This window comes from Balaenoptera acutorostrata, chromosome 20 (assembly GCF_949987535.1).
Source record: "Balaenoptera acutorostrata chromosome 20, mBalAcu1.1, whole genome shotgun sequence".
Taxonomy (NCBI): Eukaryota; Metazoa; Chordata; class Mammalia; order Artiodactyla; family Balaenopteridae; genus Balaenoptera; species Balaenoptera acutorostrata.
The window spans coordinates 1,480,602-1,506,407 of NC_080083.1; the positions used below are offsets into that span (position 1 = coordinate 1,480,602).

The 25,806-nt window shown below is 45.4% G+C and overlaps 1 protein-coding gene across 11 annotated transcripts in view; it reads left to right on the top strand.

Annotated features, from left to right (window-relative positions):
* PRPSAP2 (phosphoribosyl pyrophosphate synthetase associated protein 2) overlaps positions 1-24,730 on the top strand; it is a 34,970-nt gene extending 10,240 nt beyond the window's left edge. For 6 of the 11 annotated variants that reach the window (XM_057535730.1, XM_057535731.1, XM_057535732.1 and 3 more), the window contains 8 exons: positions 1,941-2,113; positions 4,304-4,419; positions 11,741-11,796; positions 16,839-16,987; positions 18,830-18,900; positions 20,072-20,218; positions 22,041-22,157; positions 24,053-24,730. In XM_057535730.1, the coding sequence (XP_057391713.1) occupies positions 1,941-2,113; positions 4,304-4,419; positions 11,741-11,796; positions 16,839-16,987; positions 18,830-18,900; positions 20,072-20,218; positions 22,041-22,157; positions 24,053-24,211 (988 nt within the window). In that variant the 3' untranslated portion in view covers positions 24,212-24,730. Of the gene's footprint in view, positions 1-1,940; positions 2,114-4,303; positions 4,420-11,740; positions 11,797-16,838; positions 16,988-18,829; positions 18,990-20,071; positions 20,219-22,040; positions 22,158-24,052 lie in introns of all 11 variants that reach the window. The other 5 variants (XM_057535737.1, XM_057535734.1, XR_009006276.1 and 2 more) reach the window with 4 other exon arrangements.
* Positions 24,731-25,806: the final 1,076 nt, after the last annotated feature.

The following is a 25,806-nucleotide window of genomic DNA, read 5'->3' on the forward strand; positions in this document are numbered from 1 at the left end:
AAAGATGGTGTTCCTGGGAGTATAGTTTGGGAACGTGGTGCAACTTCACACCCGCTGTTGGTTCCCCTGCTCTTACCCCTCTCACAGAATGCTTTCTGAAAGGCTCCCTTAACTCTTCCTATGTCAGGCTTGTTGTCAGGTATCAACAGGGAACCTACTCACGCAAATGTTCCGTGTTTCCCTCACTCTTTCACGCAGTCGCTCATTCACAAACATTTATTGAATGTCTGTTATGTGCCAGCCACTGTTGCAGGTGTGTGAGATGCGTGAAGGATTAAAATAGATCACAGATCCTTGTCCTCATGGAGCCTATATTCTAGGACATGCAGGCAACATAATGAATAAGTAGATTATCTAGTTTGTCAGAAGGTGATGAGCGCTGTGGGTAAAAACCAAAACAGCATGGCAAGGAGCCGGACGTGACGGTGGTGAAGGATGGAGAGAGGGCAGGCTGGGGAGGTGACATCTGACAAAAACTGGAAGAAGGTGCCAGCCGGCGACGAGGGCACTGCAGGCAGGGGCAGGGAGCCCTGAAGCGAAGGCCCTCAGGTGGGCGTGAGGCCTGGCGTGAGGGGAGGGCACGGAGGAGGAATGGAGCGCAGGGCGGGGGTGGGGGCAGACCCTGAAGGGGCCTCGGGAGCCATTGTAGGGCCTTGGGCGTCTGCCGTGGGCAGAACGGGAAACCGTCGCTGGCTCCTGAGCAGAGTGCACGATCTGCCTTTGACTTGAAGCTCCAGCTGGACGCTGTGCAGAGCGTGGGCTGCAGAGGGACTGCCGGGGGCGGGGGCGGGCTGCCACTGTCACTGTGGGGGTCGAGGCTCGGCCCCAGGGCAGCAGTGGAGTGGTGAGTTGCTGTCACTCTGGACAGGAGAGCAGTTAAGGGCGCCTCTGGGGGTTTCGTCCTTAGTAAACTGGAGGAGCAGAGCTGCCATCGACTGAGATGGCAGAGGTTTATGGCGAGGCAGGCTTTGCCGCTCAAAGAGCAGTTCAGTTTGGGGTACGTTTTGAGATGTCTTAACAGACTTTCTAGTGGCATTGTCAAGAAGCAGCTGAATTTGTTAGTCTGGACTTGAGAAGCCTGGGCTGGAGCTATAAATTTGAGTCTCCAGCATTTACAAAGCTCTGAAATTGGATGAGAAGCCCGAGTGGGGGATGAGGGAGGAGAGAGGAGAAGAGGACAAATGATCAGGTGTCAGGGCAGGAAGCCGGGGAGGAGAGGCACCAGCAGAGGAAACGAAGCGGGGCGGGAGGGGAGCGGTGGGGGAGTGATGGAGTGTGTCAGGGCGAGGACAGAGAGAGGGGGAGTGAGAACCCAGCGTTGGCCTTGGCCACGTGGAGGTAATCGGTGACCTGGATCGGAGCGTGTGTGGGAGAGGATGAGAGAGATGAGTTGGAAGCAAGTGTGGACAACCGTCTTGAGATGTGCTGCACAGGGGAGCCAAGAAATGGGGCAGTGGGGAAAGTGGCCTGAGCTGCTGTTAATGGGAGAAATGGCCCATGGGTATGATCCGGGGAGAGTGACACATTGATGGGGTGGCTGGGGGGATAGCTGGAGCCCTGCTTCAGTGGGCAGGGGGGGATGGGATCCCTGCGTCACGGGAGGGCTGATTTTAGAGTGACTTTGGTGTGGAAAGTTCGTCTCTGGCTGATGGCTCGGGGCAGGCAGACCTGGGGGCTGCGCGCACATGTGGCGGTGGGGGCCCCGGGCTCTTTTCTGACAGTGCTTTTCTCAGTGGAAAAGGAAGTAGGGTCATCGGCTGAGAGGCAGCATGGGGGCGACTGATGGAGGCCCTAGAAGAGAGGGATGTGGTTTCTTTTTTGTGTCTAGAGCCTGTCTCGGTCGAGGCGGGCGTGGCACATGGCTAACGCTTAGTTGGAGCCGAGAGGGGTCATCGTGTATGTGATGTTTCTCCTTGCTGGTTTCTGTCCTTGGGTTCCAGGGATGTGAACACCACCATCATGGAGCTCCTTATCATGGTGTACGCGTGTAAGACCTCCTGTGCCAAAAGCATCATCGGCGTGGTCCCCTACTTTCCTTACAGCAAACAGTGCAAGATGAGAAAGAGAGGCTCCATTGTTTCCAAACTGCTAGCTTCCATGATGTGCAAAGCTGGTAAGAAAGGCAGATGCTTGATGGTTTACTGGGGGTCTGGGAGTTTTATTTTTTCCTGAGAAATTGTAAGGCATTGTCTTAACTAAATTAGAATGTTGAACAGAGTAGAAATAGTGATACAGCTTTAAGATGCTAATTTGTAATGAGACAGCAGCGCTCAGAGTTCTCTCCTGTTCCCAACTCCCTAAACACAAAGCTGGTGAGAACAACTCATTTTTTCCTAAATTCTTTGTTTAAAAAATTAATATTGAAATGACAAGTTACAATCATATTTAGGTTGTTTTTAACGGGGAAGAAGGCATTTGGAATCAACAACTCTAATAACACAGCAACTATTTTTATTTTCATCTCTTCCCTTTCCCAGTACACATTGGCATACTTTGCAGACCATACATATTATTTTGTGTTGTGCATTTTTAGGTAACATCCTAAGTGTCTCCTCCTTGTTTCTAAATAATCTTCAGAGTTGTTACTCTGTGTGTGTGTGTGTGTGTGTGTGTGCGTCTGCGCCCATGCGCACGGGTGTGCCTGTGTATGTGTGTATGATTATAGAAGGCACATATCACAGAGCGTTTGCACAGAGAGAAAAGAATAAAAAGTCCCCATATCACTACATTTTAACACAGACACTTACTGCAGAATAAATTTTCTACGGTAGCATTTCAAAGAAGGCAAAACCAAAACAAAAAATGAACAAACCTGAACCCCAGCAACCTGAAGAGCATACCCAGTTGAGAACTCTGCTGGAGGGAGCAGGCCTGCCCTTCCCTCCTAGGCTTGCTCCTGGGGGGCCACCAGGCTCGCTTTCCTGTTCATTTGGGCAAGTTTTGCTTTAAAAAATTTTTCCAGTTGAATTATATGTATGTTTATATATATATATATATATTTCCATTTCAAATATCCTTTAAGGAGCCAATGGGATGAAGATTCTTCATTTTTTCGAATTACAGACAGGCCTGTGCAGTTTGTCTTAATATATTAAGACAAATATTTGTCTTAATATGGCTTGGTCATGCCTATTGCCAAAACTTCGGGGAGATGAAATCCACTCTCATCGAATTATCAGAGACATTTCTTCATTGCTCTGATCTTGGCTGTTTTAAGACTTTAAATTGATGTGAAAAGCATGCGTCTCTGTGTAAGAAAAGCCACCCAATCTTTCCCTTCTGAGGAGGGAAACCCAGTTCCCCACCTCCTCTGAGTCTCCTTTCCCCGTCGCAGGGAACACTTCACCTCTGTCACCAAAGGTGTAGGCGTGTCCCCCACACCTTGCAGGTCTCCAGGACACCAGCTGGCTGTCGTGCACTTTCACTCTGACGCTGTGTACCTGGAGATGGCGTCAGGTCCCACGGGTTAAGGCTCAGTCCCACGTGCCTGCTCCCCTGACCCCCCCAGACGCTCACTGCAAGTCCAGGTTGTCACCTGTGCTGACCAGTTGGCTATAGATCAGAGGTTCCCACGACCTCCTCTTGGGTTCGATTAATTTGCTGGAACTCCTCACAGAACTCGGGAACACTGTCTCTTACTGTTCACCGGTTTATTGTAAAACGACATGATAAAGGATCCAGGTGGACATCCGGGTGGAAGCGGCGCGTGGGGCAGGGTATGGGGAGGGGCTTGTGCCCGTGTTCACCCGCCTGGAAGCTCCCCGAAGCCCGCGCTGTTGGGACTTTATGGAGGCGTCCTGACAAGGGCACGATCATTCATTAGCTCCATTTCCAGCCCGTCCCCCCTCTCTGGAGAGTGGGGGTGGGGAGCCTGAAAATCGTGGTGACCGGCCCCCATCAGGAGCCCATCCTGGGTCGCCTCATTAGAACCAAAGATACTCCTGGTGCTCTTGTAACTAAGGAACTCATCAGGCGTCAGGAGCTCTGTGTCAGAGGCGGGGTCAAAGACCAGATATTAGAATAGGAGATGCTGCTGGTGCGCTCAGCACTGCGGGGACGGCAAGGGTCTTAGGAGCTCCGTGCTGGGACCCGGGGGCAGAGACCGCTGTTTATATTTTCTTTTATCTCATAATCTCATTGTACTAAAAAAAAAATCTGAGAAATAAAGATGCTGAGTTTTCAATGAGAGCAATTTTTAATAGTAATTTATTATACATGGTGTCTTGTTTTATGCAGTGCTTATTGATACAGTGCAACTGGTTATGAAACTATTTGTGTGTTTGTGTCTGCTTTATTTTCAAAGGTCTGACTCATCTTATTACTATGGATTTACACCAGAAGGAAATTCAGGGCTTCTTCAATATTCCTGTTGATAATTTAAGAGCATCTCCCTTCTTATTACAGTATATTCAAGAAGAGGTGAGCTAGCTCAAACTTTTTAACATTCTGTTTAAGGCTGAAAAATGCCTTTCCATTTCCTTGGGCTGTCCATGAAGGATTAAAACTTGATGTGTTCTGCTTAAAGTACTATTTACTTTATAAATGTAATGCAGTGTTTTTTTGTTTTTTTTTTTCAGTCTGAAATTCTTTTCCCCTTTAGGTTATTACAGAATACTGAGCAAAGGGCCCTGTGCTATACAGTAGGTCCTTGTTGGTTATCTAGTTTAAATACAGTAGCGTGTATATGTCAATCCCAAGCTCCCAATTAAAGAATTTGAAAAAGAATAGATACATGTATATGCACAACTGAATCACCCTGCCGTACACCTGAAACTAACACACCATTGGTTTTTTTTTTTAACATCTTTATGGTAGTATAATCTCTTTACAATAGTGTGCTAGTTTCCGCCTTACAACAAAGTGAATCAGCTATACGTACACATACATCCCCATATCTCCTCCCTCTTGCGTCTCCTTTCCACCCTCCCTATCCCACCCCTCTAGGTGGTCACAAAGCACTGAATTCGGTGTATTTTAAAATTCTTAATCTGCAATTTATTTCTTTTGCTAGGCTGTTAAAATTACTTTTTTTTTTCTTTTGGATCTCAGGTACCTAGAATCACCTAGTCGTGATTGTGACAAATAACTCACTGTCATCATTGGTCCACGGGTGGTCCTGGGCCTCTTTTATGTGTCCCTCTACCTGCCTTATCTCTGTCCATCCATCTGTAGTCGTCGGCATCTGTGATCCTACCACCCAACAAGAAAACTAGCATCATCATAATAACTTACGTCCACACATGTGGCCCTTTTGTGTCCCTTCCCCCTGCCTCCTTCCGCCCAAGGGAATCACTATCCTGAATCTTGTTTCATCTTTCTCTCAATTTCCTTGGTTAAATTTATTCCCAGGTATTTTATTTTTTGGCTCTATTGTAAATGGAGTCGTTCCTTTTGGACTGTTCACTGCTGGTGAATAGAAACGAAACTGACTTTTGTGTGTTGATCCTGCACCTTTGCTGAACTCATTTATTAGCTCTAATAGTGTTTTGTGTTGTATGTGGATTCTCTAGGGTTTTCTACATGTAAGAGCATATCATCTGTGAATGGACACAGTTTGACCTCTTCGTTTCTAACTTGGGTACCTGTTTTTCTTGTCTGATAGCTGTGGCCAGAGCTTCCAGTACGGTGTTGAGTAGCAGTGTTGAATGTGGGCATCTGTGTCTTGTTCCTGCTCCTAGGTGGAAAGCTTTCAGCCTTTCACTGTCAAGTCTGATGTGAGCTGTAGGTTTTTCATTAATGCCTTTTATTATGTTGAGGAAGTTCCCTTCTATTCTATTCCTAGTTTTCTGAGTGTTTTATCATGAAAGGGTGTTCGATTTGTCAGATGCTTTTTCTGCATCATTTGAGATGATCATGTGGATTCTTTTCCTTCATTTTATTAATGTGATATATTACAGTGATTGACTTTTCTCATTTTGAATCACTCGTGTTCCTGGGACAAATCAGACATGTAATTTTAATATAGTTACATTTGTTATTCTTGGATATAATAGCACTTTTGTGACTCATTATTTAAGAAGCCTTTTTAAATGTTAACTTATAATGCACTTAGCTATTTTGCTTTTTTAGGAACTCTTTTCCTCACGTGAATTATTTGTCTCTTTAATAACTTTTCCAGAGAACTCTTTTAACAGTATTTAAAAGAGAGCAGTTTGTAGATTTCTGAGCAGGTTCTTTCTGTCAAGAGTACAGGCCTTCCCCGTCCTCCAGAAACTAACATAGGCCCTCAGTAGTGAAAATGGATCGAAGTATTTTTGAAAGGGAACACTAGAAAATATTCTACTTGTTTTTTTAAAGTTATGCACAAGAAACATACAAGCTCTAACACATTCAAAAAACAATATGAATGTAATTTACCTGAACATGATTCCCAGTTGAGAGAGAAAGGGTGCGAGAGCGCGGCTCCTGTCCTCACGGGAGGAAAAGGGTCCAGGCAGGGGCAGGAGCGTGGGGGCAAGGCTGGGGTTCACAGAACAGGGTCCAGGGGCAGGAGCGTGGGGGCAAGGCTGGGGTTCACAGAACAGGGTCCAGGGGCAGGAGCGTGGGCGCAAGGCTGGGCGTCACAGAACAGGGTCCAGGGGCAGGAGCGTGGGCGCAAGGCTGGGCGTCACAGAACAGGGTCCAGGGGCAGGAGCGTGGGCGCAAGGCTGGGCGTCACAGAACAGGGTCCAGGGGCAGGAGCGTGGGCGCAAGGCTGGGCGTCACAGAACAGGGTCCAGGGGCAGGAGCGTGGGCGCAAGGCTGGGCGTCACAGAACAGGGTCCAGGGGCAGGAGCGTGGGCGCAAGGCTGGGCGTCACAGAACAGGGTCCAGGGGCAGGAGCGTGGGCGCAAGGCTGGGCGTCACAGAACAGGGTCCAGGGGCAGGAGCGTGGGCGCAAGGCTGGGCGTCACAGAACAGGGTCCAGGGGCAGGAGCGTGGGCGCAAGGCTGGGCGTCACAGAACAGGGTCCAGGGGCAGGAGCGTGGGCGCAAGGCTGGGCGTCACAGAACAGGGTCCCGGGGCAGGAGCGTGGGCGCAAGGCTGGGGTTCACAGAACAGGGTCCAGGGGCAGGAGCGTGGGCGCAAGGCTGGGCGTCACAGAACAGGGTCCCGGGGCAGGAGCGTGGGCACAAGGCTGGGCGTCACAGAACAGGGTCCCGGGGCAGGAGCGTGGGTGCAAGGCTGGGGTTCACAGAACAGGGTCCAGGGGCAGGAGCGTGGGCGCAAGGCTGGGCGTCACAGAACAGGGTCCAGGGGCAGGAGCGTGGGCGCAAGGCTGGGGTTCACAGAACAGGGTCCAGGGGCAGGAGCGTGGGCGCAAGGCTGGGCGTCACAGAACAGGGTCCAGGGGCAGGAGCGTGGGCGCAAGGCTGGGGTTCACAGAACAGGGTCCCGGGAAGAGCCATCTCAATGGCGCCTCTAGTTTTGGAAGAAATAGAGCAGTCGGTGTACACTTCTATAGGCTAGTGTTCATCTTTTGGTCTGGGGGATGTTTCCTCTCAAGACACCAGGGGTGCTGTGCGCTGACATCTAGAGGCATACGTGGCAAGAGCGCCTCTTGAGAGGCCCCTGCGGGCCTGGTGAGTCAAGACCACAGCACCCTTGGTGCTGATCCAGAGGTCAGGCCAAGGTCATTGCCCTCCGTGTAGGCGTCTGCCTCGGTGCAAGGCTGCCTGCCACTTGAAGAATCCCGTTTTAGGTTTCATTGTTGAAAAGAAGTCGGACCTGAACCCTCTTACACTGCTCATGGTTGAACAGATTAGGGAAGTGGGGTCCTTGTTTCTGATGGTGAGCTAACAGTGGGTAACCTCAAATGTTTTAGCTTTAAATTCTCTGTTCTTCATTCATAGAGATAAATTAAAACAGCCTATAGAAAATGAAATACTGTATGGGAGCTCACTGTTTACTTTTTTATAGTGTATGTACTTGCTTTATGCCTTTTGTTTTCATGCATTAGCGTTTCTCAGGCAGCGGGTAGATTCACCATGTTTTACTGAATCTACGTTGCCGTCAGTTAGGGTTTATGTTATTCACGTCATCAAGAAAGAAGGAAGCACTGCCAGTCCTGCCGTGCCGCATTGCCTTCGTATCGTATCACCTAGTGGCTCTATTCTGCAAGCTTTGACACTGATGTCATCCTGTGTGACAGCTCACCCTCTGTTTTACTTGGGTTGTCAAGGGAATTTGAGCACTTTCTGCCCCAAGTGGGCGTTCAGCTAATGGATGCTCGTCGCCTGAAAACCGTTCTCCAGCCTTGGCCGTGTTGCTGCGCGTGCGCTAAGCATCCTTTTCAGATTTAGTCCTTCCGCGGCTTCACCTCCTGGCAGGGAGTCTTCCTTTCGTAGGTCCCAGAAAGCATTTGATTGTTGCCTTGCAAGAAAACATGGAATTGTGGTCATTCCTCCAGTGATGACCCTTTGATTCATGAATATGAAATTCACATCGTGCTGCCCTCTTCCTGTGTCTTTCTGCGTGCATGGTAACTTGTCATTTTAATGATGAATCATAGTGAGCTCTTTCTGGCAACATTTTAAATGGCAGTTAAGCCCAGCCCGGAGAGAACCACCAGTGCCTGTGATTCATGTGAATGGAGGACATAGGAACACCGTGGCCACCTTCATGCACGCGAAGGGGTGAAAGCACACAGTGCAGCTGCTGTTGGGCTGACAGCGGCTGTGAGGCAGCACTGAGTGTAAGACATCCAAGCTGTAGACATAATAAAATATAACCCAAAAGGGGTTTGGGTATTGATTAAGTATAGTGCTTGTTTTTAAAAAAATGACTACGTATTATAGTGATAGTACTAGTAATCGCTGGTCTGCACCAGGGTTTTTTAAGGAAATTATGAAGAGGGGAGGCTACCAAGTGTATTTTTGTGGTGTATCGAGAGATCCCATCCCATCAGTTTCTAAAATAGGAACTTATAAAGTGATCCTGTTTCTGATTCTTGGGTTGCTTTATTCCCCCCTGTGCTCGTCTTAGTGTCTTTATACCAGTTCACTCTCACCGTCAGAGAAATGAGATCTGGCAAGAAATGGAAAACCAGGGACACAGGCAGGGGTGTAGCAAAGGAGTATGGGTGTCAGGCAGTTTGATTCTCTGTGGTCCCACAGTGGCCCTGGTGATGTTTTCCCTTAATGGTTCCGGGAAAATTACTACAGGGTTTGGAAGTCAGACTTGCGTGACATGTGGTGTGTTTTCCCCTCCACTTGATAAGACTAATAAGAGTAATCTTCTAAAATGTGAAAAATGAAAAGTTACATTTACAGTGGCAGTTAGGGAAATTCTGACAGAAGTGATGAAATGATCAGCTTCCCTGGACCACCAGCCTGGGCCCAGGCCCTCGGCAGGGCTCACCCTGGTTACCAGCCTGCGTAGTGTCCTGAATCCTCTCAGACCTTTGCCTCCGATTTACCTCCCATTTCTATACACCTAGTTACAGAAATTGATTTGTGGGGGCTTTTTGGAAAAAAACCAAAACACACAAAAAAACACATTGATAGATTGTGTTGTTCTGTAACTTTCTTTCCTTTCCTGTGCTGGTGCCTGGAGGTCTTTCCCTGTTCAGCTGTATAGGATTACTTCTTCCTTCATGATTGCTACATAGTGTGTCATCATCATTCTACGATGGTGTGAGTGTTCTATCTGCTGTCAGAATGGCAGCCACAGGTACCTGTTGAGTCCTTGAAATGTGCCTGCTGTGACTGGAGAATGGAATCCTTCATTTTATTTAAGCTTAATTAATTTAAATTTAAATAGCTACCTGTTGCGATGTTTAAAGCACAAGTTTAAATGAGCCACAGTTTTTTCAACCATTTCCCTCTTGCTTGGATATTAGGTTGTTTTAATTTTTCACTCTTTTAAGTGAAATATTTTATTTTCAAAATATATTTAAGTCATGTTGCATTGAAAATTCTTGTACCTGCCCTTCTGAGTACTTACGCAAGTGTTTTTCTGAGCTATATTAGGAAGTGGAATTGCTTAATTGAAAAGTATCTACATTTTTCATATTTTAATAGATATTACAAAAATTGCAATTGTCTGAAGGGGCTGTATTCATTTACACTTGGACAGAATTCCCCATGTAAAACAGTGTTTTATCTTTTTGCTGTGGTTTTGAAATTTCAGCACAGTGTGTCCAGGTGGATCTTTTTTCATTCACCTCACTAGATGCTCAGTGGGTCCCTTTCATTCTCTATGAATTTTGTTTGCTATAGTTTGAGTATCTCATCCCTTCTATTTTTTCATTCCTTTCTTTGGGAACTGTTAGAAGTTGAAAATCTTGGATCTAGTCTGTATATTGTTTAACTTTTTTTTTTTTTTTTCAAGTTTTGCATTCTTACATGCTGCCTGGTGGGAAAATTCCATGGCTTAATCTCACCCACGGTTTTTTTTCAGCTGTGTCCCTCCTGCCCTTCAGCCAGCTGAGTTTCTTATTTGGACCATAATAACTTCCACCGTCTAGCTTTCTTTTTGGTTCATTTTCATAACAACTTGTTCTTTCTTTATGTGTATGATTTCCTGTTTTGACTCCTGAGGAGAAAATAGACATGTTTTTATTAAAGAGTCCTTTCTTTTAAAGTTTCCTTTTCTTTGCTCTATTAACTGTTTCTTCATTTGTTATTTTGCTCTTAGCTGGGTTTGGTGCTGTCTGGTGATGTTTGATGAGGCAAAGAAGTGCATAAAGCAGTTTAGAAAGACTTCCAGCAAAAATAAGGAAAACGCCTAAATGAAAATATTTTTTGCTACCTTACTCCCTGATAATGTTGGATAAGTTAGGCTTTTTATGTGTATAGATGGATCAGATGTAGAGATTTCTTATCCATGTGGATATATCTATAATAGAGCCTTGTTCAAACTAATAAGTTTTTTGTTTACTAAGTATTGATTATTTAGTGCTTCCCATGTGCTAGGTATTGTACAAGGTGCTAGATGTTATTAAGCGCTTATATTAAAATTCATTGATCTAGCATAATTGTGAGAAATCAGTGGGGATATATTTGAATGAAATAGTGTAATTTAATGAAATGATTAGATTTTAAGAACATAATTTGAATATATTGTCAAGATGAAATCAGAAACAACAAACTACTGCTCAGCTTAAAAGTAGTTCTGTCTTCTAAACTCAGAAGTTGGTAATGGGTGTATCTTCAACTGTAATTATCCTAGTACAGATCACTTCAAATGTTTAAAGTAAAGGACTCCAAAGTAGACTGATGTTTTGCTTATTTTCTTAAGGGCTCTTAATATCTTTATGAAACAGTACTAGGCGGACTGATTCCTTTAACAAATTGGTTTCTTCATTATGCTGTGACAGAGACACATTAAGTAGTTATTTGTTTGGACCGCACTTATTTGGAATTCAACAGGTGCCTTGAATTCAGGTTCGATGAATATCATCCTTGCCCTGTGAAATTGCATGTAACTGGGATTCATGAGAGGCCTTCCTGTTGACTTTATAAAAACATCTTTGCTGCCACATAGATATGAGCTAATTACTGATTAACCCTACTTTTTTCTTAAAATAGGTCTATGAGAGTCATGCCTTGATAATAATTTTTTTTATTCCTAGGTAGGCGTTTCTTCATCTTCTAAAGAGGAAATTTACTTTGAACTTTCTGTCTTTTTGGAAAACTTTGAAGTGACCAGATGACGTTTTTGAGTCTGTTGGAATGTTCATTTTTATCAGTTACCGGGTATTGGTGTGAATAGCCTTGTGGAGACATGGCAGTAATCCCCACCCTCTCCTCTGTCACAGATCCCGGATTACAGAAATGCAGTGATCGTGGCCAAGTCTCCAGCCTCGGCTAAGAGGTAGGTGGGAGCTCACGACTGCTCCGCAGAGCTGCACCCAGGGGTCCCAGCCCCGTCGAATCCCAGGTGTTCTGGATTCTATCTCAGCCGTTCCCACTGTGTCTCTTATTTTTTATCCTGTGAACTGATAGTTTAAAAGATTGTCTGCTGACTCCATGTATTAAGTGATGGTTTATTTTCCTCCCTTTTTTCCAGTCCCAGTCTGTGACTACCATCACATTTCTTAGCAGAAGCCGTCCAGGACTGGGGAATCCCAGCCCGGTGCTGAGGCGGCCGCTTGTTGTTCACCTTCACATCTGCCCTTTCAAATACCAGTGAATGTATTTTGAGGTTGTTTACTGCCTTTTATTCAGAGAACTCAGTAATTTATTAACAGAATTGTACCCAGCCGAGAGGCTGGATTGGTATGTGTTAAAAGGTGACATTTTACAGAATTTACAAACACTACAAGGTGTGCAAACGGGGCAGTGCTGAGAGTTACATGTAACCTGGAGTAACTGATGAGTCAGGGATACAGAACCTAAAGTGTTCTGAAACCTAAAGTGTTTGAATTGAAAGGGTTTCACACACAGACATGCCTTGGAGATAGTGTGTTGGGTTCCACACCTCTGCCAAAGCCAATATCACAGTAAAGTGAGTCACGTGGATTTTTGGTTTCCCACTGCATATAAAATTTATGTTTACACTATACTGTAGTCTGTTACATGTGCAATAGCATTATGTATTAAAAAACATTGTACATACCTTAATTTAAAAATACTTTATTGCTAAAAAATGCTAACCATCATCTGAGCCTTCATTCAGCGAGTTGTAATCTTTTTGCATCAGAGATCAGTGCTCGGGGCTTCCCTGGTGACGCAGTGGTTGAGAATCTGCCTGCCAATGCAGGGGACACGGGTTCGAGCCCTGGTCTGGGAGGATCCCACATGCCGCGGAGCAACTAGGCCCGTGCGCCACAACTACTGAGCCTGTGCGTCTGGAGCCTGTGCTCCGCAACAAGAGAGGCCCTGATAGTGAGAGGCCTGCGCACCGCAATGAAGAGTGGCCCCCGCTTGCCGCAACTAGAGAAAGCCCTCACACAGAAACGAAGACCCAACAGAGCCAAAAATAAATAAATAAATTAATTAATTAAAAAAAAAAAGGAATAAAGAATAAGTTAAAAAAAAAAATTCTCCCCCTGAGACTCTCCCTCTTTTCCTTACGTAAAAATATTCACAGACACACACAAAGGTACCCTTTTCTGGATCAGGTTATGCAGTACAGCTCTGCTCCTGTGAAATCTGTTGTCTTTTCCTTGGAAATATAAATTAGATTCATTGTAGGAAGTGCCAGACCAGTAGACGTTTCTTTATGTGCATTTGAGATTTTTTCAAAACCACAGAAGACTTAACTGCATGTGCTGTGTAATGACATCTTCTACTGAGGGAGGAAAGTGTAACTTCATAAGAAAGTAATTTGCAATGGATGTAGCATCAATTTAAATTTCTTGAACTGATTGCAGACACTGTGACAAAGCTCTCCTTGGTCGTGGAGTGCAGACGGGAAACCTGGCACAGGGGAGATTCTGTTCCACCAGGGAGCACAGTCGTACCTTTAAGTGCCTCCCTGTGGCATTGCAGAGCCTTGGCTGTGTCTAGTGCAGGTGGTCCTGATGATGGGGTTCTGTTAAATCCCTAATTTATGACCACAGCCCTTGTTTTTGTTTCTTTTTAGCTGTTCTTGTGGGCTGTAAGGAACTTGTTTTGAATTTTTGATGTTTGAAAACCAAGGTTGGGAGAACTTGTTGGATCTTTAAGCACTTGAACATTTTTTTGTGCACTAGGCGCTGAAGATGGAAAAAAGAGTAAGACCTCAGTGGTGAATTCTACCAAACATTTACGGGGGAAATAATGCTAACTGTACATAAACTCTTCCAGAAAATTGAAGAACTAGTACTTCCCAGCTCACTTAATGAGGCATTCATTACCCTGATAGCAAAGCCAGACACAGACATGACAAGAAAAGAAAAACATCAATATTCCTCATGAACCTAGGTATAAAAATTCTAAGCAACATTTTAGCAAATATAAGCTAACGATATGTAAAAAGGATAATACATCACGACCATTTAGGAATAAACTAAAAAAGAAAAACCATATTATCTCTGTAGGTGCAAAAAGCATTTGATAAAATTCAATTTCTCTTCCTGATTATAACTTTAAGCAGACTAGGAATAGAAGGGAACTTCCTCATCTGGTAAATGGTATCTATGAAAAACCTACAGCTAACATCACACTTACTGTGAAAGACTGATTGCTTTCCCCTAAGATCAGGAGCAAGAAGAGGATGTCTGCTTTCCCTACTTCTACTCAACATTGTATACTGGAGCTTCTGGATAGTGCAATTAAAAAAAAAGAAAGAAAAGAAAAGGAATCCAGTGTGAAAAAGAAGAAGCAAAACAATCCTAATTTGCAAGTGGCATGATTATTTATGTAGAAAAATCTGATGAAATCTATAAAGATGCTGTTAGTACTAATAAGTCAGTTTAGCAAAGTTGCAGGATATAAGATCACTGTCCAAAAATCAGTTGTCTTTCTGTATACTAGCAATGAACAATTGGAAACTGAAATGAAAAATAAAACCAAATAGCATCAAACTAAGTTGAAACACTTAGGGATAAACCTAAGATGTTCAAGACTTGCACACTGAAAAATATAAAACATTGCCTAGAGAAATTAAAGACCTAAATGAAAGGAGAAATATACTGTGTTTGTGGCTTGAAAGACTCAATATTGTTAAGATAGCGTATCTCCTCCCTACATTGGTCTGTAGAATTGACACCATCCCAATCAAAATGTCAGCAGGCTTTTTTTTATAGAATTTGACAAGCTGATTCCAAAATTCATATGGACATACAATGAAACTAGAATAATGTCCCCCCCCCCCCAAAAAAAAAACTTTGAAAAAGGAGAACAAAGTTTGGAGATCTAACACTACCTGAATTCAAGACCTATTATAAAGCTAAAGCAATCGTGATTGTGTGGTTTTGGAATAAAGATAGAAAAATAGGTCAGTGGAACAGAATAGAGTCCCAAAATAGACCCACAGGTATCTGGAAAACTGATTTTCGGCAGATGTGCAAAGGCAGTTTAATGGGGAAAGGCTAGTCTTTTTAACAAATGAAAAGTGTTGGAATAATCGGATGTTTGTGGGCAAAATAATGAATTTTGAGCCATATCTCACATCATTTTTAAAAATCAATTTCAAATGAATCATATACCTAAATGTAGAACCTGAAAGTATAAAACTTCTAGAGGCAGAGGAAAAAAAATCCTTGTGACCTTGGTTTAGGTAAAGATTTCTTAAATATGACACTAAAAGCCCAATTGATAGGAAAAAATTGTTAAATTGGATGTCATGAAAATTAAAACTGCTCTTCAGAAGACATCATTAAGAGAATAACAAGAGAAAGCACAGATTGGGAGGGAATATTTGTGAAGCACGTGTCTGATGAAGGACTTCAATTCAGAATATATAAAGAATTCTCCAGACTTACTAAGAGAACTAAAAACCCAACTAAAAATTGGCAAAAGAGAAACAGACCCTTTGCCAAAGCATATATATAGGTGGCAGATAAGCGCCATTTGTCATGAGGGGTCAATGCAAACTGAAACCACAGCGACCCACTGCATGCTGCTGGGATGGGTGCATTGAAACGGCTGACAGCGGCCCGGCTGGCGAGGACTTGGAAGGGCCGAGTGCTCACACACGGCTTGTGGGAGTGTGACAGCCACTTTGGGAAACGGTAACGTGTGATCCAGTCACACCAAGGGAAAAGGAAACATGAGTCCAGACAGATATGTACACGAGTGTTCACAACGGTTTTGTAACAACTCATGACTGGACACAACTCAAAAGTCTATCCAGGGACTTCCCTGGTGGTGCAGTGGTTAAGAATTCGCCTGCCAATGCAGGGGACACAGATTCAAGCCCTGGTCAGGGAACTAAGATCCCACATGCCATGGGGCAACTAAGCCCATGTGCTACAACTGCTGAGCTCAATGAGAGAGCCCACGTGCCGCAAACTACAGAGCTCACGCCCTCTGGAGCCCGCGCACCACAGCTAGAGAAAGAAAACCCACACGCCACTACTAGAGAGAAGCCCATGCCCTGCAAAGAAAGATCCCGCATGCCTCAGTGAAGATCCCGCATTCTGCAACGAAGACCTGATGCAGCCAAAAAATAAATGAAATAAATAAACAATAAATCTTAAAAAAAAAAAAAAGAAGTCCATCCACAAGTAACGGGACAAATAGTGATAGACGCACAGCATGGACTGTTTACTCGGCGATGTGAGGGACGCTCTCCTGATGGATGTGCGATGTGGTGACTCTCCAAACCGCTACGCCGAGTGAACAAAGTAAGACAAAAAAGGACTACAGACTCCGATTCCACGTACGACATTCTAGAAAAGGTAGAACTGTGGTGATAGAAAGCAGCTCACTGGTAGCTGGTGCTGGAAGGAGAAATTGCAGAGGGGCACAGGTGACGTTTGGTGGGGGTAGATACTTTCACTGACTTGGTTGTGCTGACGGTTGTACGGATATAGAAATACATCTGAGCTTATGAAATCGTACGGTTTAAGTGTTTACAGTGTCTCGTATCTCAGTTACACAACAAAACCTTGATGCTTCATACTCTGGTGAGTAGTTAGTGCACTTTGTATCATGTGGTTGGTTCTCACTGTTAACTAGGTAGATAGGTAGAATTAATTAACAATTCCAAGCGAGGAAACGGAGGCTTAGAGGAGGTGAACTAACTTATAACTTACACGGGCTCACTCGCTGGCCGAGTGCACACCAGGCCCAGCTGCCAGGGGGATGTGTGGTCACGTGGGGTCTCCACACTTTGTCTTGGATTCTGAGAATCTAAGATTATTTCATTCTCCTTTCTCATTAACCCTTTTGGAAACTACCTTTTTAAAGTTCCCGTGATGTTTCTCCGTAGATGTTATCAGAAACCAGCTTTGCGTGATTGTGAACGGGTCTCCTGCTCTCCTCCAGGGCACAGTCTTTTGCTGAGCGCCTGCGACTGGGCATCGCGGTGATTCACGGAGAAGCGCAGGACGCCGAGTCCGACCTGGTGGACGGGCGGCATTCCCCCCCCATGGTCAGGAGCGCCGCCGCCATCCACCCCAGCCTGGAGATCCCCAGTAAGTGTGCCGCCCCCGGGTCGCTTTCCTCTTTGATTTTAAGGCTGACTTAATTTTTTTTTCGAATGTGAAGTACTACTTCTCTTTTTGTTTTTTAAATTGGCAAAAACTGATACCTTTCGTGGCCTGGCTGTGACCAGTGCCCTTCTGGTGGCCTCTTAGAAGCAGTCTGTCTGGTCACACCAAGACCTTTGCACGTGCTCAGTTTAGACGCATCTGTGGCACGCCAGGGACTTGCGCGTTCAGTAGCAGGTCCTGGAGTAGAGTAGAGTGTCACACAAGCAGGAAGCTTTTGGTGCACAAGTTATTCACCGTAGTGTTATGTCTGACGCAAAATATTGGAAAAGTCTAAATGGTTCACCAGAGGGCTGGGCTTGGTGAAGGATGTCGTATCAGCACAGCTCATTATGAAGCTCTTTGAAATAATTAAGACTCTGGAAACAAGAGAAAAATGTATGGAATGTATGTGAATAAGGCAGAATACAGGCGTGTAGGCCTGTCTTTTGCCCGGGCCGGGAGGGAATACGAAGGATGAACGTGGTTGTGACTGGGTGGTAGAGTTATGCAGGAATTTGTTTTTGTTTTTAAGAAACTTCCCTCAAGCTTTAATAACATCTTTTCAGTTAAAAAAAAATACTGCTTTTGTTTGAGTCTGCGGGGGAGAAAAGACTTTTCCTCTACCCTCTGTAGCTTCAGTGCTCAGGAGGCTGCAAATAAAACTGACAAAAGACAGATCAAGAAGAGAAAAGATAGATTTTAAGAGGAGGTTGGAATTCGGGGCTTGTATATGGTCTTCCTAGGGGAAGGGGAGCGGAGGAAGGGTGCTGATGGGAGGGCCAGTGGCTCGCAGGGAGGATTGATGGGAGACAAGACGGTGTGTGACAGTGTCTGTGTAGGAGTGGTGCCGACTTCTGGTCTGGGTGATGAGAGCCAGTCTTCTGCGGTTGTTGCTGGGAGGAGGTTTAGGACAACTGAATTCTTTTGAGTTCTTTTGGGGAGCTCTGCTTTTAGGCAGATAAGGGACTTCAGGAATTCAAATGCCTTCAGCTTAAAATAATTTTCATGCCGCTGTGGGGTATTCTGGACCCCTTCGGGTTCTCACTTTGCCTAAGAGTTTGCTCATTTATAAACAAAAAACCTCAGAGAAGGAAATACGGTCCTGGGATGGCCATGAAGGAGCGAGATTGCAGCTGGGCCTTGTGGATCCCGGTTAGCTGAGGTGGAGGCTGAAGGCATTCAGGCATGGGTTCAACTGGGAACAGGATGGCAGAGGCAAGGGCTGGGCTTTGTGTGTGGCCGTGGGTGGCCAGGAAGGACGCCACCCTGACCACCGAAGCTCCCTGGAGGGAAGACACGGGGAGAAGGTGGCAGCAGAATGCTCCTGAGGGCAGTGAGTCCCTCGTGTTGTTTTTGCTCTTTGGGGTCCTTTGCACTTTAGGGTCAGTTTATTTCTGCAAAAAAAGAGGTTGGGATTCTGACGGGGTGCATGGAGTCTCTAGATCACTCGGGGAGCATTGCCGTCTTAACAGTACTAAGTCTTCCTGTCCGATCTGGATGCCTTTTATTTCTTTTTCTTGCCTGACTGCCCTGGCTAGCACATCTGGTGCTCTGTTGAATAGCAGTGGTGAAAGTGGGCATCCTTGTCTTGTCCCTGATGTTAGGGGAAAGGTCTTTCATCACGTATGACGTTAGCAGTGATTTTTCCATAGTTGCCCTTTATCGGGTGGGGGAAGCTCCCTTCTGTTGCTGGTCTCTTGGGCCTCTGTCATGAGACAGTAACTTGCTAAGGCCTCGGCTTGGCTCTTAACCGAGAAACGTGTGTGCGTGTTTTGTCCTGGGCAGTGCTGATCCCCAAGGAGAAGCCCCCGATCACAGTGGTCGGTGACGTGGGAGGAAGGACCGCCGTCATTGTGGTACGCAGGCCTCTCTTCCTGTCGCTCTGTCGCGCTTGCCGCTGGTGCTTTGCTGACTGGCTTGCCAGTCATGCTGGGGACGGTGCCAGGTAGGTCTCACGGGCGCCTTGTGCTGAATGTCTACTTTGGTCCAAAAACTGAGACTCGCCAGGTGACCCACAGCTTCTGTTCGGCTTGCCTACAAATCCGAGGCTCCCAGGACCCCCCTGGGCTGGAGCATTTGCTAGAGCAGCTCACAGAACTCAGAGAGACACTTAGGTTCACCAGTTAATTAAAGGATGTGACAGAGGACACAGATGAGCAGCCACATGGAGAGAGAGAGGCACGGGGCAAGGTCGGGGAGGGTCCCCGTGGAGTTGGGGTGCATCACCCACTCGGTGTGGAATGTTCACCCACCTGGTTCGCTCCCCAAACCCTGTGCTACTGGGATGTTATGGGGGCTTCTTCCTGGAGGCCTGATGGATCATTAACCCCATTTCCAGCCCCCTCCCCTCTCTGGAGGCGTTGGGGCTGGCCGTGCGGGTGCTGCAAATTCCAAGCTTTCCTGGTCTTTCTGGTGACCAGTCCCCATCCAGGAGCCCGCCCGGCATCGCCTCATCAGAGCAAGAGGTTCCTCTAGTGCTCTTACCGCTAAAACATGTAAAAGGGCTTTAGAAGAGACCAATGTATATATTTTCTGTTATCTCATACTGAGAGTCTGTGAGATTAGAAACCACTGGACTCTGAGTATTTTGTTAAAATAATAATTATTATTATTTTTCCCCTTATAAAAATATATGGAAGAAACACATTTCACATCCACCCAGTGCAGAAAATTTAGAAAATAAGGAAAACTAGCAAGAAAAGAGGAAAGAACCACCTAGAGTCAAAAGCATCTTCTAACAGGTGCTTTACTATGCATTAAAAAAATCTAGGGTGAGTATTTCTGGAGCACCTGCCTGGTGGGGTGTAGCTCTAGACAGTAGGGATAGAGAACTGTAGGCCCAGGGCGCCTGTCCTGCGCTGTGGGAGGCCCGGAGGGAATGCAGCGGGAGCCCGGTGACCGCGCTGTCTGGACACGTCAACGTGGACAGCAGGTGTGTCACAGTAGAATTAGTCCAGCCTCTTTCCCCGTGGTCTAGACCCGCCTTTACAAAAGCGTTCATGTCTCTTGCTGACTCTTTGACGCCAGGACGACATCATTGATGACGTGGACAGCTTCCTCGCTGCAGCAGAGACCCTGAAGGAAAGGGGTGCGTATAAGATCTTCGTGATGGCGACTCACGGCTTGTTGTCCTCCGACGCCCCTCGACTGATCGAGGAATCTGCCATCGATGAGGTAACAGAGCCGGGCTGAGTGTGGGCACAGCTGCCTGGTGCCCGTGCCCGTCCCGACCTGTGGTCACGGGAGCAGGTGGAGAGTGAGCTGCCCTGTAGTTAAGAGTGTTTTCTGTTTGCGTGTCACTGCCTGCAACCTTTGTGTTCTGCCTGTGGCAGTGGGTGATAGTTTTAGTGCCTCTCGTAAGTGCAGCCCCTGGCCCTGACGGCACTGCCTAATGCTGGGCACATGCCGTCCCTGAGCTCCGGCACAGCCCTGCAGGGAGAGTGAGAACTTGTGCACCAAAAAAGTTCAGTGACTTCTTAAGGTCAGGCAGCTACGAGCCCCAGCTCGTAGGGTTGAGACCCTAGTTTACCCGATGCTAAAGCCCAGCTCTCTCCCTGGTACAGACGCCCGTGGCATGACGTCGGGAGAGGAAGGCACACGGGGCCACCTTCCTAAACTGCCTGCAGCTCCCAGAGTGGCTGAAGTGAGGCCGGCCAGGTTTCCTTGCCCTCCTTTGTCCACCCCTCATTCCAAGGGCCAGCTAGCTGCGCGGGTTGATTGTGTGAATCACGTTTTTATTATCTTTTAAGAAGCAGAAATGCTGTCTCCTGTATATTCCTGGGTATTGAATCTTCAGTTAGTCGGACGCCTTTTACTTTTCTGAGGCCCACACTTTTCCTCTTCAGCAGCCGCTCTCCCTGAGCCTGGCCCGATGCTCATCATCTCTGATGGGTTCAGGATGCTCTAGCACAGAGAGAAAGCCAGGCTCGCACGGCTCAGCTCGATCCGGCCTCCTTTCTCCGCTGCACGAAACACACATAAAGCGGGAAGACTTCAGGCCCACGGCAGTGCTCACTGGTCTGTCCGCGTGGCGCTAGGCGGGGTTCTCGCGGGTGCTGTGTGTGGGCAGGTTGGCAAGAGCGTGTGGGGGGCTGCTGCAGCCAGGCCCTCGGAACAGAGTGGACTTTGGAGAGGACGCATGAAGCCCTGGACGCGGAGGTCGCACATCCTAGGCCAGCAGGGGGGCTCTTCGGGGGCCATGGGGGCTCAGTCACCGATACCCATACCGGGGAGTCGGGTCAGTAACTGATGGATAAGCTGGGTTCCATATAAACCTGTAGACAAAGCACGGTTGCCCAGTAGATGATAAAGCTATGAACAATGTAAAAGTAACAGCAGGATCGACAGGGTGGGAGGTGGGAGAAGTGGAGAGAGGCTGATTTCCCTGTCTTTCAGAAGAGGAGCCAGTAAGGAGGGCTTGGAGTTGATAAATCAAGATTTGAAGTGTTTTTCTTTTTTTTTTTTTAATTAAAAGTAGTTAAATGAAACGTCCAGAATAGGCCTCTATAAAGTCAATAGATTGGTGGTTGCCAGGGTTTGAGGAAGGGTGAAATGAGGAGTGGCCGAAGGGGGTACAGCGTTTCTTTTGGGGGAGATACTAATCACAACTCTGAGTATCCTGAAAGTCATTGAATTGTATGCTTTAAATGGGCAAATTGTATAGTATGTGAATTATATCACCATAAAGCTGTTATTTTTAAAAGTGGTTAGAATACATTTGGAAAATTCATTCCTGACTGAGGGTGGCTATCTAGTGAGAAAACTGACCCTCCAAGGTGACCAGGTGGTTCACTCCCTCCTGGGGGCACTGTCCCCGAGCCACTGGGCTCAGAGCAGGTGCAGCCCTGCCTGGGGTCACCCTTCACGCTGATGCCGTGTGGATGGGGCAGAAAATTCTGTTGTTTGATACCAGTGGGTAGGTGTTTTTCCTGTGGGAACTGTTCTTTTACAGGTCATGAGACTTACATGACCCTTCATGTTCCCATTTTTGCCTTAGTTACCAGGAAGATCAAACAGAAAAGGAGTCACACAGCAATTACGATGGGCTAGGTTTTCATGGCCCTGCTGCTGGTTCTCAATGATTCCTGATCGTCTGTTTCAACAATCTCATGGTGTATGTACGTTTTTTATTATAAGCTGTCTTGAGGTTTATTTTTGAAGTAGGGAGCATGTATTATAAACAGTAACTTTAAAAATATTCCCATCTATTTTTTTAAGAAGGCTGAGTATTTTTTTTTCCATTTGGAGCTGTTGAAAATGCTTGTTTCTCCCTTTTTGATTTTCATCAAATCTTTTTAAAATAACAGCTTTATTGACATATACAGTAGTCCCCCCTTATCCACAGGGGATACCTTCCAAGACCCCCCAGTGGATGCCTGAAACCGTGCACGGATAGTACTAAACCCTATGTATAGTCTGTTTTTTTCTTGTACATACATACCTACGATAAAGTTTAACTTATTAATTAAGCACAGTAAGAAATTGGCAGTAATAACTAATAATAAAATAGAACAATTATGGCAATATACCTTATTGTGCAAATTTAATGCCTTTTTCATCTTAACTAAGCACTTTCACACACTGTGTCCACAACTTTTGCAATTTGATATGTGACAGCAAAACTAGCGTGAATTTCTGTTTCCTTCTTCACAAGTTTACGGATGGACGATTCATTCTTACCATAGATCTTAGCAATCTCAGCACCCAGTTTTCTTTCCTTGCAATCTCAGCACCCAGTTTTCTTTCCTTAAGTTGAGAACTTTTGCCTTTTCGCTTAAGGGAAGCACTTCACAGCTTCTCTTTAGTATATCTGAATTGCCAGCCTCACTACTTTTGTAAAATTAAGTAAAATAAGGATCACTTGGACACAAGCACTGTGGTCTGATACCCGAGATGGCTGCTGAGTGACTAACGGGCGGGATCTGCTGGACAAAGGGACGATTCACATCCCGGATGGAGTGAGACAGCCCAACAGTTCGTCACACTACTCAGAACAGCGCACAATTTTAAACGTATAAATTATTTATTTCTGCAATTTTCCATTTAGTATTTTCAGAGTGAGGTTGACCATGGGTAACTGAAACTGTGGAAAGTGAAACCTCGGATGGGGGCTGTGGGGGATGTCTGTAATTCACATGCCATATGATTCACCCATTTGAAGTGTATACTTCAGTAGTTTTTAGTATATTCACAGAATTGTGCAACCATTACCACAGTCACCTTTAGAACATTTTCATCCCCCCACAAAGAAACTCCATACCCATTATCAGTCACTCCCCATTTCTTCTCAATCCACTGAGCTTTAGGCAACCAGTAATCTGCTTTCTATCTCTGCAATAGGTTTATCTAATCTGGCCATGTTATATAAATGGAATCATATAATATGTGGCCTTTTATCTCTGGCTTCTTTCACTTAGCATAATGTTTTTTGCAAGTTCATCCATATTGTAGCAGGTGTCAGTACTTCATTCCTTTTTATTGCCATGTAGTATTTCACTGTATACGTGTAATTTTTTTGCTCTCTGTTCATAATTTGGGTTGTTTCCACTCCGACTGTTGTGAATAATGCTGTCGTGAGCACTCATGTACATGTTTTCAAATGGAGATGTTTTCATTTCTCTTGGGTGTCTACCTAGGAGGAGAATTGCTGGGTCACACGGTAACTCTATGTTTAACCTTTTGAGGAACCTCCAGACTGTTTTCCAACGCAGCCGAACCAGTTTGCATTCCCACCAGCAGTGAATGAGGGTTCCAGTTGCTCCGTGTCCTTGCCAGCACTTGCTGTTATCTGTCTTTTTGCCTGTAGCTGTCATAGTGGGCGTAAGGTTTTCAAACCTTAACCTAAGATACAGGTAGCGTTCACACTGACTGGAAACATTGCTGAAGGCACGGTAGACCCACAGTCCTCCTGTAAATAGGACTTCAGAGATGTGAGAATATATCAGATTTTCAGGTCAAGCCAGGAAGCTACTTGGTTTTATGATCTCTTGTTTTTCTCTTGATTTGCAGGTGGTGGTTACCAATACAATTCCACATGAAATCCAGAAGCTCCAGTGCCCCAAAATTAAAACTGTGGATATAAGCATGATCCTTTCAGAAGCCATCCGTCGGATTCACAATGGGGAGTCCATGTCCTACCTTTTCAGAAACATAGGTTTAGATGACTGAGCAGCTTTCCTTTCTTAAAACTCTCAAGGGCCAAACTGGAATAGTAAGAATAGGCACCGTGAGGCGCATGCCTGGCTGATGTGTTTCACAGGGACCGTCTGTGTCTTGTTCCTTCCTTTTGTTAATTCCTGTGAAGATAGACCAACTTCTTAAGTCCATTTGGGTGTTTGTGAGTTTATGGGGGCAGTTTTTATAAAAGAAAAACTATATTCTCCTCTCAAATAAAGTAAGTTAAGACTTACTGGTTGTGTTCAGTTTACCTGTTGAAAAAATAGCTTGGAAAAAAAATTTTAAGCTCACAAACAACCTTTTCCCAAAGTTGCTGGAGCCCAGGTGCTTTAAAAAGTTAATAAAGTAAAATGATATACTGTATGATACTGCAGGTGAAAAGCCAAAAAGATTATGCTGTGAAGTCCAGTAAATTACATTTTTAGAAATGCTTTTATAGACACGCATATGGAATATGTGACCGTTATTTATTTTCTGCAACAAAAGAAGGAATAAAAACTGTATTTGTGTGTGTGTTTTTTTTTTAACTTTGTGTTTTGGTAATTGTTTTATAACTAAAATAAAATGAGAGCTGAATGTACATGCTGTGGATGTTGAAATGTTCACCAGCTTGTTGAGATTTCCGCAGCTTTGGGGTGATGCAGTCGTCTCTTCGGGATGTAATCTTCCCTGTTCTGTTTGTCCAGGACCCTGCACGTTCTCGACGCGTAGTCACTTGACTGCAGCAGGAGAGGAATTGGAACACCAGCTGTGAGCCACTGGGGCAGGTCAGGAGTTGGCGTGAGCTGCCATCTGCATCTTGGCGTGGCTCCTTGGCGTGGCATCTTTGTTCTGCTCCTTGTTTAAACAAAATGCAGCACTGCATGCTCTGGAAAATGAGATGCTGGCGGGGAGGGGGTTACAGAGGGCAAGCGATGTGACCCTTGTCAGTGTCAAGCATCTAATATTGTCTGTCAGAGTTCAGAACTCAAAACTCTACCTTAGAGTTTATCAGGCTGGGAGACACTGGGGTCCCATGAGTTATGCCACTAAGGTTATGTAATGGCAGTCCCCTCCAATTCATGCAAGAAAGAATTAAGACTTTCTTATAAAGAAAAAGATTACTTTTTCTTCCAAAAAATCTTAAACCTTTGCTTTCTGAGTGCATGCTCAGAAAAGACCTGAGAAAGCCTTTAAGCTCGCACCTCTGGCTGCCCTTGAGGTTCTGTGTAAGCAAGAAGTGAGGGCCAAGGCCGGGTTGTAAATTTTCTGGCAAAGTGTTGAAGGCATGCCCCAGGACACACAGCCCATCTACAGACTGGGAGAGTTGTTCTCTCTCTCTCTTTTTTTTTTTTTTTTTTTGGTTTCAGGGTTTTACGGAAGTGTGTGGTGACTCACTAGCTGACTGTCCAGAGATTTCAGTTGCCACAGACAACAAAGAATACAGACTTTACAAAATCAGTTGAGAAAAGCCACTACGCAAACAAACCCTGTGGAGGGAGGAGAATCTGATTTCCAGACTTTCACATTATAATATTTAAAATACCAGTTTTCAACAACAAGAAAAAATTCCGAGGCATATAAAGAAACAAGAAGGTTGGGCCCAT